At 38.6% G+C, this 13,557-nt stretch overlaps 1 protein-coding gene across 8 annotated transcripts in view; it reads right to left on the bottom strand.

The window, feature by feature from the left end:
- Positions 1-13,557, bottom strand: part of Zmynd11 (zinc finger MYND-type containing 11) — an 88,323-nt gene that overhangs the window by 21,095 nt on the left and 53,671 nt on the right. For 6 of the 8 annotated variants that reach the window (XM_041630661.1, XM_041630660.1, XM_041630659.1 and 3 more), the window contains exon 4: positions 2,093-2,254. The exons of the other annotated variants lie outside the window; for them this stretch is intronic. In XM_041630661.1, the coding sequence (XP_041486595.1) occupies positions 2,093-2,254 (162 nt within the window). The remainder of the gene's footprint in view (positions 1-2,092; positions 2,255-13,557) is intronic. 8 annotated transcript variants of the gene reach the window in all.

The raw sequence follows: 13,557 nt of genomic DNA, 5'->3' as shown, positions 1-13,557 counted from the left end.
GAGGAGAAACAAAAGAAAAAGATGGGATGAAGCGGCCATGCATTTGAGTCAACTGACAATGAAATATTGAAAAATAAAACAAAAAACGAACAAAAAAAATAATTAGAACACAGCAGAGCAGCTGTGGAGAAGAAACAGAGAGAACTTCATACAGACGATTTTTTTCAAAGCAGGAGTGCTTTTCTATTATACATATGCAAATAATACAAATAAATATAAATAATACAAAACCCTCACTGCGATCACCCTGCCTCAAAACTCCCAGTGCTTTTACTTAAATTCCTTACTATGAACCTAGGAACTGCACATTAACTATAAAACCTTGAAGGTGTGAGTGCTGTCTCCACTTCCTCGTGTTTACTGTTGGGTGCTTTCAATTTCCCTCTTCTAGAGACTGGATACAAAGGACTGAATCTGGGTGCTCACACATGCGTGGAAAACTGCTTAGTAATCTGTTGCTGAAATATATATAAAAATTATCTTCATTTTTTGTTTGCTTGTTTTTGCAGATAGGGCCCCTCTGATTCTCCTAGTTTGGCCCTGAGCTTACTCCATAGCCCAAGTAGTTCCGAGTAGCTGGGATTTGAGGCCTGTGCCACCAAGCCCAGCTCTTCCTGAGCAAGTTTTTATTTTCTAGAATATAAGAGAGAGATTTGCTTTTAAGAGGCATGATCTAAATCCATGAAAACAGAACACAAGTGACACCAGCCCCTGCTCAGAGTAGTGACCTGAGGCCATGCCTGTACTAATCCGTGTGGCCATCATGTGCTGTTGAAGATCTAGAAGAAATCTACAACCTCAGCTTTAACACTGATATAGTCAGATTTTTTGATAGTGTCTCATATTTCCCAATAATTCACCATGAAACAGGTTTCTAATGCTATCCTAATAGTCTTCTGTCTACTTCTTAAGCTAAGTAGGCTCAGGTAATCAAGACCTCAGTTCCCAAGGGAGGACTAGGTAGAGTAGGCTCATTTAATTCAAGCCTTCAGTCACAAAGCAACACCTAGCTGATGTGGGCTCAAGTAATTCAAGGCCTCATTTAGTAAGGAAACGCTAGGTGAAGTGGGTTCAGGTAATCAAGATCTCAGTTACTAAGGAAATGCTGCATCAAGTGGGCTAAGGTAACCAACAACTCTGTTACTATGGAAGATTAGGATGGGCTGGACATTTGCTGATTGTGCCCAGATGAAATCTTTGACTGATGTTGAAGAGGAGAAAATAGTAAAATGAAATTTTGAGAAATTAAACATTTAAATTACTAAAGTATTATTTAAGACATACTCAAAATCTGTATTCATGGGTAAGTGGGACATATGATGATGGTTCCAGCTAAGTTCCTGAGTAACACAAATTATAAAACCATAGTGCTTGCAACCATAGAAATTCATACCATTGCCTTCAGTGCCCTGGAAAATGTAGTATTTTGTCAGCACACATCACTCATATACAGACGCACTACAACCTCACAGCATGCATATTCTTCAGTGAGAAAAATGACTGAAAATTATTTTGCAAATATGCATTTTACCAACCACACAATGCATTTGACTTTAGGGAATTAGAATTCTTAATGTGCAAATGCCCCATCCTTCCACCTTCCACATAAAATATAAGCAAAAAATAAACTAAGTCATGATGACAGAAACAAAAGCAACTTCCATGGCTAAACACGGGAAGCTCGTCAAGAACACTCCCAACACTGTGCCTTCTGCCCATGTGTGTTCTCAGTAGCATCAACTCTGCCACGAGTTACAAAGTCATTATTAAATGGACCTCAGTGTGGCAAGCAGTTCATTTTTTGAAAAGCTATCCTTTAAAGCAGTTACATAATCTAGAAATAGGTATAAAATATGTGAAGAGAAGATATTTCCATGTGATTTAAATTCTCTAAAATGTGAAGCCTGAAAGACGGGTGTGCTCTGTGTGTGCATTTATGAGTGTTGCTCATTTGTCATGGTCATTCCAGCACGTAACCCCCACCCTCCAGGATGGATCATTCACCTTGCAAGACCACCTGGGGTATCTTGGTGACACTATATTCATAAATTTCAACCCTCTAACCAGCACATGAAAGCTCATAGGTACTCACCCTGCAAACTGGGCACTGCCAGTGACTACTGCTGTCTCTAAGCCTGAACTCATCAGACAAACACTTGGAATGATACACACGAAAACACAGGTCACATATCAACACCTCTCCAGGCAAATGGCATTCAAAACAATACCAGTCATGAGTTTCTGTTTCCCAGTCCTACAAAAAATACAAAATAATTTCGTATGACATTTTGTCAATATCTTCAATAACTAACAACAAAATTGAAACTAAAAGTCCATCACAAGTTAGGCATTATAAACAATTTAAGACATTTAATGTGTTAAAACAAGAGAGAAAATACCTAGAAATTTACTTCTTTAAATCTTGGATTCTCTCCTATGTAGTATCAATAGTCAGAGATACCTTAAGGTGATCTGATAGCAAACACCTCCAAAGTGAATTATGCCCAAAGCCAATCCCAGGTCTAGTATTATCTTTCATTTAAAACTACAATTTAAGGAACAGTGTCTTTTGTAAGCTGAGTGCCCCACACCAACAGCAGCTTAATATTTCAAGCAGACAAACCTGTGTTCTGTCCTGATTTTACAGATTACAAAGGGGGTGCTGACACACTGCGGGGACGGGGTGCACAGTCTCACGTGGTGTAGCTCACTGTGCTTTTCTCTCATCCACAGTATCTGATGCTTAACTGAAAATAACAACTAATCAAAATGCCCATGTCCCGACAGGTCGCCAAATATGCAGGGTCTGTTAAATTTAGAAAAATAAATTGAAAATGTGAAACTAAAGGTTTAGTCACACTATCTGAAAGAGGCTGATTACCATATGAAACAAAGGAAGCAGGCTCCGTTCTTGATGTGGCTAGTCCTAGCAATCAAAGAACACAGAGTTGCACGGGCATTCTTCAACAGGTCTCATTAGTGAGGTCTCTCTACAGCCAAGGCAGGCGGGTGAAGTACAGACAGGAAGACTCATTTGCTTTTAGCTTAGAATTCATTCTTTATAAATGTTACCCTTCACTTTTTCTAAAATACACTTCAGAGTAAAGGTTAACTCAACCTGTTTTGGAGATGTGGAAGCCAAATGAACAAAAGGAAAGCTATAACAACACCAAGACTACTTCCGGTGGGGAGCCTGACATCCACATTTGGGTTCAGCTATTAATTGTTTTTATGTATGTCCGCATTCTTTCCAAAATTGAGTGGCTCCCCCATTTTCTCAGATGCTAATATTATCCCAGCAAATGGGGCTTAAACTAGCACTCAATAAGAACTGACCACATCAACCACATTTCAATGCCACCATCCACTCACTAAGAGCGTAGTCACTATTATTCACAACGTTATGTCCTCCAGCGTACATCCTGAGCCATGGCGAAGGCAGAGTCTAAACTTTCTGGATTTATGTTTCATTAAGAAATTGATGGTCTTCACTGACCAAACAGTAATGTAAAGTAGGAGCATTTTCAGGTCCTCGCTGCAGCTGTGCACTTCCCTGCAGACTCATCTGATGGAGCAATCATGTGGACTGCAATCACGAAGTACTCATTTTACATAAAGCTCAGAGAACATCTACACTACCAAGTTTGACTGAGATACACAAAGACATGTATGTGAACTTAGCTGAATTAAAATTAAAATGAATCTCATTTCTGATAGACAGTTCATAATACATTATATATTAGCTATTTCATTTTCTAACTCAAAAAATTTAATATAAATAAGCTTCATAATTCTAGTCTATTTTTAATTAAAGAACTTTTTCTAAGCTTAAAACAAAATATTTTATTCTCATGGCTGTTTGGAAATACTGTAAAGGACATTAATGATTTATATAGAAACTGCCATTCTTCATGATTTAATTTTTTATTTTAATTATTCTTCAATAATGGGTCAAATAGTGGTTGCTGGGATGGTTAAAAGGGCAGGAAGAACACAGTTCTAGCTTTTCCACTCCATCGCCTTCCTCTTTCCAATGCACACTTTTACCTACTTATGAAACAGACAGTGGAATGAATCTGCCCTTGGTTGGGGTACTTAACTCCGCACTTTAAGAAATAATTGTAGGAATGTTAACCATAACTTAAAGGAAGCAAAGTACAGAAACTCTTAAAATTAATTTACTAGATATTATTAACTTTTTTGAGCTACTTGTTTTTTGCTTTAAGACATCTTACTAGCAGACCAGGAACTCCCTATGTAGCCCAGGCTGGCCCGGAACCCACAGACATCTGCCTCTCAGGTGCTAGAATCACAGGTGTGTGCCTTCATTACTGGCTTGGGTATGTTTTCTTTATGTATATCACTGACTCCATCATCATAAGGGTTAAAGAAGACAATGCTTCTTGTTATTTTAATCATGACAAGAGCTATTCATAACACAGGAAACATGCAAAAATCACTGATTCAAAATCTATTACAATTTTTCAGAGGTGTAAACAAGTCATGGACCATGGCCAAGCTGACATCACTTAAATAGTGAGGCTGACACACACATGTCACATAAGCCAATAAGCCAAGTTTACATTTGCACTGGATGCCACGAGAACTCATCAGCTGCTCTCGATACAGTCTAGTTAGCAGCCAAAAGTGTGAAATCCCACTTTAGGACAAGAGAGAGCCTTTAAAGGGCAAGACTACTGACTGACACAAAGTTCCAAAACTGAAGCAGTCCAAAGGTCGTACAGTTTTCACACAAAAGTCTAGCAAGAGTTAACTTAGCTAACCTAAACAATATAAAACTCTATTACCAAAAAAAAAAAAAGTAGAATTAAGGAAAAATAACAGTCCAAAATTAGTTCACCTTGTCTGGGGCTGCTGTCCTGGAGAAAGGCTGCATACTGTAGGCCTTTCAAAATAAAAACAAGATAATCTTGGTTTCTCTACCATAATTTTGCTCATATCAGGTAATACAGAGGACTAAAGGGATTTCACACATGGTTCATTACTAGAAGTACAACTCATAGTACTTGGCGAATGATGCTAAGAGAAAAGTCTATTGATGAGCTCATCATTAACGAAAAGGGTTGTCACTGACTGTAAAAGGTTATGGATAGACAATGAGAAATCTCTTAGGGAATTCCTGTGCCATGAGATGTACACTCTTGTCAGGAAAATACCTTTCAGCAAATAAAGTCTGTGTCACACGTATCTATACAATACCACAAATGCATATCTGATTGCTCTGGAACAGAATTACACTGAATGGGGGCTGGAGAGATGGCTCAGCGGTTAAGAGCATTGCCTGCTCTTCCAAAGGTCCTGAGTTCAATTCCCAGCAACCACATGGTGGCTCACAACCATCTGTAATGAGGCCTGCAGGAAGAATACTGTATACATAATAAACAAATATTAAAAAAAAAGAATTACATTGAATGTTTTGAAAAATCAGAATAATGAAAGTGAGGGTGGTAAACTCAGCTCACCACAGCATGAAGTTTATACAGGCCGCCCTCAGAGCCTAGGCTTAGGAGCGAAACCTCCCAATCTAGCAGCAGTCGGATACACTGTTTGGTTGACACGCTGGAGTCAGACGGGTACAAAGCCTGGCCCTGACACTCATGTCTCTATAATCTTGGGCAGAATGCTTAGCTTTTCTCCGTGTCATTTTCTATCTGTAAAATGAATAGTTTCCTGTGTCTTAGTAAGAACCGAATGAGTTCATAGGTACTTAGTGCACAGAGGAGGTCTGCACAGCCTAAGCACTCAGGAGATGTTAGCTGGTGTTATTATCTATGTATTGCACAAAACAGAACTAAGACACAAATGAATAATATGAGTGCATTTCTCTCCTAGTACTTTAGAATTCATTATCATATCTGATTTTCACATTTCTCTGAGCAGCGTAGAACAGGAAATATAATTAGCTCCAATGAAGGGATAAAAAGGAAGCTCAGAAAGATGTTTGGCCATGTACCAAGGGAGACGTCTGAAGAACTGTTGGGAAATATATTCCAATTCTGATCAAGGTTCTTTAATAATCAAAAGGGAGTTTTAATTCCCTATGTTTTATACATCACACTGCTAAGCATGTGTATGACAGTGTGCTTTAATGCAGATGCACTGTAAAGTGAGTTTTCTACCATTCTAGGTTTAATTTAATTCTGTTAACAAATTCAGTTAATCATTTACATGGGAGGATATGAGGCTTACAAGTTTTAGTGACTTTAAATATTGAAAATAAATTACAATATTGCCTAGTGGGACAGAATTCAGAGAAGGTAAAGAGCCAAACAGCAGGAACTCATGCACACAATACACCAACACATGATGAGAAGAATAGAACCCCCAAAATACTGAGCAAATAGAGGCTCTTGACAGAGCCACTTCTTAGTAAGTCAGTTTAAAAATCAGAGGACCCTAGTGTAACTGAGTCGCCAGCACTCATTTACTAGTTAGTAAACAAAGGGTTGTTTACTTTTTGTAACCAAGGTTGGGAATGAATATTCAAATATATGTATACATACACACATACGTATATATAATACACATACATAAATGACATAAAGGTAAAACATTTCAATTTTTAAACAGCAACAGCATCAAAGGTACATTGAAATTTGTGTTTAAGGTATTTAAAACAACGAACTAGTCAGGCAGTGATCATGCACACCTTTAACCCAGCACTAAGGAAGCAGAGACAGGTGGATCTCTGTAAATTCAAGGCCAGCCTGGTCTACAGAGTGAGTTCTAGAACAGCCAAGGCTACAATGAAACTCTGTCGCAAAAAAACAAAAATAAATAATGAATAAAATAATGACAAATATAACTATAACAAAAAGGGTAAAAATCTAAATTGCTTTTAAAAACTAATTCTTAAATTCATATGCTACATGTATGCAATGTGCTGGAATGTCCAGGTTAGCTTGTATTCAGAAGCAGCCTCTTTTTTCCTCAAGAATGAAGCAAGGAAGCCCCTCTTGCTGTGGCTTCAGGCAGTAAGGTCTGTGAGGAACAAGGCCATCAATTCTAATCCAATGTTTTCCCTAAGAGGTGTGAGCCTAGTTAAATTTTCAGGTAAATATAAACCAATACTTCCTACAAGCTGGCACTTGATTTGGAAACAACAGATGACAGCAACCGCTTAAGGTGTCGAGCTCGCCCCACTTGGGTTTGGTATTTCAGCTCATTCACTGCGAACATAATATGCTCATATCTTTAGAAACTCACAAAATACGTATTTCTATTATTTGGGCTTTTTAAAAATAAAATATAAAAAAGCCTAAAACAATGAGAAGTGAAAAATACAGAGAGAAAAATGTAGAATGCCCCTTTTTATCAGGCCCAAGAGTAGCCTCAAGTCCTGATATCAGGAATGGTTCACTTCAAAATGCATGGAGTGAAGAGTCTAGTCACGTCTGTAATTAGTCAGGATTCACCCACAGCAAAACAAGAAAACAGAAGGATTCTACACAAAACTGCAATCTAGGGCTCTCAGCAGAAACCCTACTCCTATACTGACATGAACTGTGAAAGAAATGAGGTCCCGAATCCAAATTCAGCAGGTCTATAAAAGGAGAAAGTAGTTTTACAAATAATATCATTTTTCTGAAAGGTTTTTTTCTTTTTTTTTCTTTTTTTTTTTTTTTTTTTTTTTTTTTTTTTGGTTTTTCGAGACAGGGTTTCTCTGTGGTTTTGGAGCCTGTCCTGGAACTAGCTCTTGTAGACCAGGCTGGTCTCGAACTCACAGAGATCCGCCTGCCTCTGCCTCCCGAGTGCTGGGATTAAAGGCGTGCGCCACCACCGCCTGGCCTCTGAAAGATTTTTTAAGCCAACACTAGCAACCAAATTCTTTATTATCAGATAAAAATCACTTACAAATAAAAGTGCAGCCTTGTCCTGGGAACTGTTGATCACCAACAGTTCATAATAATAGCCTTGTTTCAAGATACATATACATTATTGTTTATATTTTATCTGCAAATGATCCAAAACTCAAAGTTACCTGCTTCCTATGTTACAATAAGTATTTTTGAAACACCTTCCTTCCTATCCTTGATGGGCACTTTATAAACCAAAAGGCTAATTTGTAAGACATTAATTTATATTGATCACAAAGATAACTAGTAAGTCCTAAACTTCAGTCCTCTAGGAAGTGATAAAACTCTGCCCAAGAAATATTGTTCTTTCCATTTGCATGCAAAATTTGAGAAGTCATTGTTTTTTACCGCTGAGTAGTACTCTAATGTGTATATATTCCACACTTTCTTCATCCATTCTTCCATTGAAGGACATCTAGGTTGTTTCCAGGTTCCGGCTATTACAAATAATGCTGCTATGAACATAGTTGAACAAATGCCCTTGTCATATGATCGGGCATCTCTTGGGTATATTCCCAAGAGTGGTATTGCTGGGTCCAGGGGTAGGTTGATCCCGAATTTCCTGAGAAACCGAAACACTGCTTTCCAAAGTGGTTGCACAAGTTTGCATTCCCACCAGCAATGGATACTATCTTGAGTGAGGTAACCCAGACCCAAAAAAGATGAACATGGGATATACTCACTCATAATTGGTTTCTAGCCATAAATAAAGGTCAGTGAGTCTATAATTTGATATCTAAAGAAGCTAAATAAGAAGGTGAACCCAAAGAAAAACATATAGCTATCCTCCTGGGTAGAGGAAGTAGACAAGATTGCCAGGCAAAAAATCGGGATCTTAAGTGTGGGGTGGGAGGGGGGTAAGGGGAGATGGGGAGAGAAAAGTGAGAAGGATAGGATGGGGAGAACTTGGGGCAATGGGATGATTGGGATAAAGGAAGGTTGGATAAGGGAGCAGGGAAGCACATATCTTAATTAAGGGAGCCATCTTAGGGTTGGGAAGAGACTTGGACCTAGAGGGGCTTCCAGGTGCCCAAGGCGAGGTCCCCAGTTAGTTCCTGGGGCAGCTGAAGATAGGGAACCTGAAATGATTCTATCCTATAGCCATACTGATGAATATTTTGCATATCACCATAGAACCTTCATCTGGCGATGGATGGAGATAGAGACAGAGACCCACACTGGAGCACCGGACTGAGCTCCCAAAGTCCCAATGAGGAACAGAAGGAGGGAGAAGATGAGCAAGGAAGTCAGGACCAAGAGGGGTGCACCCACCCATGGAGACAGTGGGGCTGATCTATTGGGAGCTCACCAAGGCCAGCTGGACTGTGACTGAAAAAGCAGGGGATAAAACCGGACTCTCTGAATATGGCGGACAATGAGGGCTGCTGAGAAGCCAAGGACAATGGCACTGGGTTTTGATCCTACTACATGTTCTGGCTTTGTGGGAGCCTAGCCAGTTTGGATGTTCACCTTCCTAGACCAGGATGGAGGGGGGAGGACTTTGGACTTTCCACAGGGCAGAGAACCCTGACTGCTTTTCAGACTTGAGAGGGAGGGGGAGAGGAGTGGGGGAGGGGGAGAGGAGTGGGGGAGGGGGAGAGGAGTAGGGGGAGGGGGGAGGAGTGGGAGGCTGGGAGGAGGCGGAAACTTTAGTTCCAGGACAGGCTCCAAAGCCACAGAGAAACCCTGTCTCGAAAAACCAAAAAAAAAAAAAAAAAAAAAAAAGAAATATTGTTCTTAATATTTAAGAATAAAGAGGATGAGATACTAGAAATATGGATTAAAAATATGGCCTCCCATCATGTGTACTTAAGAGTAAGCAGATGATGAAACAGTTTATGAATGTGAGCATGTATGCATGCATGTATGGCAAGTATATATTCAAGCATGTGTGTGCGTGCACGTGTATGTATGCATTCAATAATTATTTTGCAATACTGAGCTGGTCTTGCATAGAGTGCCAAAAAGCACTCTGCTACTTTTAACTACTCAAAAGGAAAAGGCATCAACATAACAAAGTATTAACTGTTCAGATAACAAGATGGCACTCCATGTCTTCTCACTAACAGAACTCCAGAAGCTCTGGAAACCATGCTTATGGGAACTAATTGGACCTTGTCAGTTAATGCTACTTATTACCAGTCTACGAATTTTCAGATGACCACAAAAATTCCCACATTTTTCAAATACTGTGTGTGTGTCATTTAGAAAACAGTCTGTTGTGTATACTTATTTATTGACTACTGTGTAAACAGGTCATTTAGAAACAGGAGTGGTCTTATGAATGTTGCTGTTTTGTTCCATAAACTTATACATACACATAGGAGAATCACCATGAAGATGCTTAGACACTGACAATTTTACTATAGTTTCTCCAACAGAATTGGCACTTATACAGGGGGCTGCAAATTGTGTATGAGATCATTACTGGAAAATGTCTGAGACTATTTCTTGGCTAGAAGGAGGAATTTTAGTAATACAGAGGCCTCTGCCTTTGTATTATAATATGCTGGCTTCTTCAAAGACAGACAATAGTCTCATACAGGCCAGTGAGCTTTTAGGACACAACTGCTGTACTTAATAAAAATAATGGTCCAGGGATGCATGTATTTTGGTTGTTTCAAGTTCTAAAACTAAATATTAGAGAAGAAAGGTAGTAGGAGTGTATTAACAATGTAATATCAACAAACTGACTTTTAAGCTCCTTTTCCCATTGCTGTGTGGGAGAAAGGAAAACTGTACTCATTGGCTTCTATTTCTCCACACACTGATGGGAGTGAAGAGAAGCATCGTTCAACCTCTGCTACATAAAGTGACTCAAGAATTAATCCTGTTTCCCCACTTCTGACAGCTCAGCTCCTCTCTTCAGAGGAGTAGGAAGAACATTGTCACCTATTCCTTTATAACAGAAGCCTCTTTCTAAAGCCTGTCCTAACTCTGAAAGAAGGGTTCAACAAATGTACTACACTCTAAAACTCAAGTTTGGAGGACACCAAAGCACTTGAAATCACAAAGCAGTGAAACTAGAAAGTCTCAAACACTGGTGTGCAGAGCCCTGACCCACAACTTCATGTAAATTAGAAAAGGTGGCCCTTCCATCAAGTATTCTCGAGGTATACTCTTTTTATTCATGAAAGAACCTTTAAATAACATGTAAGGTGCTTCTGTGTGGAGGGCATTCACTAGCTTGTCAGTTCACAGCTTAGACCTGCCTCCTGCAGATGACAGAGTTGTTAAAAATACACAAAGCCTGGACAGTGCAGAATCTCTAAAGAACTGTGCCACAGGTGACATGGTTAATCACATGAGCTTGTGGGTGTCATAAGGGCATGAGGACATTCACTGCAAGTCAAGTGGTGAGATATTCATTTCATCAGTCAGCTTCATTATTTTACACCTTCAACAAGATCGACTTTTTCAAGGGCAAGCTCTTCACAGAATTTATATTGGAGAATACTGGTAACAAAGTAAATAGTCTAAATAAAAGACTACTTATATGGCTAGTTAAAAACTGATGCTTTTGCCAGGCAGTGGTGGCGCACGCCTTTAATCCCAACTTGGAAGGCAGAGGCAGGTGGATCTCTGTGAGTTCGAGACCAGCCTGGTCTACAAGAGCTAGTTCTAGGACAGGCTCCAAAGCTACAGAGAAACCCTGTTTCAAAAAACCAAAAAAACCCCACAAACCCCAAAAAACCAACAACAAAAAAACTATTGCTTTTACTATACTGTCCTCAGACACTTGTTTTAATCATTTTAAAGTTTTAATATATAAGTAATAACTATAACTTTATAAGGTAGATTGGAGATATATATTATAAGGTAGAGTATATATATATATATAGAGAGAGAGAGAGAGTATATATATATATATATATATATATATATATATATATATCCACTCACCAAACAAGGCTAATTAACTTATCCATTTAAAGTCCATTCTTTTAGCTGTTTTGAAATACATTATTATTAACTCTATTGCTTTTCTGCACAAAAGATCATTACTAAGCATACTTATTTACTGGCTATTTTACACTTGCTTTAAGTATGTTTGTATATGCTTCATGGACATATTCTCATGTAATCCTTGTGGTGGTTTGAATGAGAAAGGCTACCATAGGCCCATATATTTGCATGCTTGGTTCCCAGTCAGTAAACTGTTCAGGAATGATAGGAAAGTGTGGTATTGTTCTAGGTGTGTCAATGGGGTGGGCTTTGGGGTTTCAAAAGCCTCCACCAGTCCCAGTGTCTCTGTCTGCCTGCCTACCTGTAGGTCAGGATGTAAGCTCTGAGCCCCTTGTCTTGTCTGCCTGCCACCATGCTCCCTGCCCTAATAATAATGGATTAACACTTTGAAACTATAAACAAGCCCCAAATTAAATATTTTCTTTTTATAAGAATTGTCTTGGTTATGGTGTCTCTTCATAGTAATAGAACAGAAAATCTTTGATTAAATGAAATAAATATTAACATGCCCACATTACAGCAGAGGGCTGAATCAACGAAGTTTAGACAATTCCAGACATGTAAGCAAGGACATTATGACATTCCATATACTACTTTACCCTTGAGTCTTTACAGTTATAAATTTTAAAACCTAAGCCTAAGTTTGATATACTCAGTTATATTACATATGCTTATTTGGTATAAAACTATTGTGAATAAGAACTAATTAGCATTAAACCTGTATAATTGCTGTTTAATATACTTTAAGATGTCATTTAGTAAAAAGGGAAAGGAAAGACTATAAACACGTGCAAAGAAACATGTAAAATAAAAAGAAATATAAAACCTAATACATAATAAGCTAACTAACTGCTTGATGAATTAAAGAGATTTCAGTCTGAGGAAGAACAAACTATATTTAAAAACTCACAATTCTTAAAGGAGCAAGCAAACTCTCGACTCTAAGAGTTATGTACACATGACCCACAAGTCCTCAGTTACCATTACACTCCCACCTCACACTTCTCTGCAAGTCTTCTGAACCTCCAGGTGTCCAAGTGCCTGGGGCAGGCTACCCCATCTTGTCTGGACCGTCCTGAGTCACACTGGGCTCTCAGTTCCTACCTGTGCTCCATCCTGGCTCACTCCTATCTGGGCTACTGCAACAACCAAGTTCCATCTGCTGCAGGGACTTGAGAGGAAACTGCTCTGCTGGCAGCAGTCACAGCTCTTCAGGAATATTTCCAGGGTACAAACTAAATTACACTGATACAAGTAATGATTTTCCCCATGTTTTTGAGGCTCTGACATATAAAAAAAAAAAAAAGACTGACAAAGCGGTTAGAGCTGAACAAGTCCCTACATTTAGGAATATCAAGACACTTGGCGGTGGTGCCGTGGCTTGTCTGTTATGTCACCAGAAAAAAATGAAACAAAGCAAAAGCTTTCAGGAAATTTTCCCACAATGAACCAATTTTTAAGATTTTATGAGATTTTCAAAATTTTAGATTTTAGAAAATTAAATTACTAAATCCCCCAAACCATACATTTGAAACCTATTATCTTAAAAGATGTTTATTAAAATAAGGAAGGCATTTCCAATTAGTTGCTTAAAATATCAAAAAAAAATATGATGGTGAGACAGAAATACCACAAATAAAATCAATCTTTATGCAAGAAGAAAATCCTTCTCTATGTGCCTCTCTGCATCAAACCGTGTCCTGAAAGGATACAG

This window comes from Microtus oregoni, unplaced genomic scaffold (assembly GCF_018167655.1).
Source record: "Microtus oregoni isolate MIOR12 unplaced genomic scaffold, Mior012 000035F_ref0000213, whole genome shotgun sequence".
Taxonomy (NCBI): Eukaryota; Metazoa; Chordata; class Mammalia; order Rodentia; family Cricetidae; genus Microtus; species Microtus oregoni.
The sequence above is the reverse complement of the archived record's forward strand: the minus strand, read 5'-3'. Positions and strand labels throughout refer to the sequence as shown.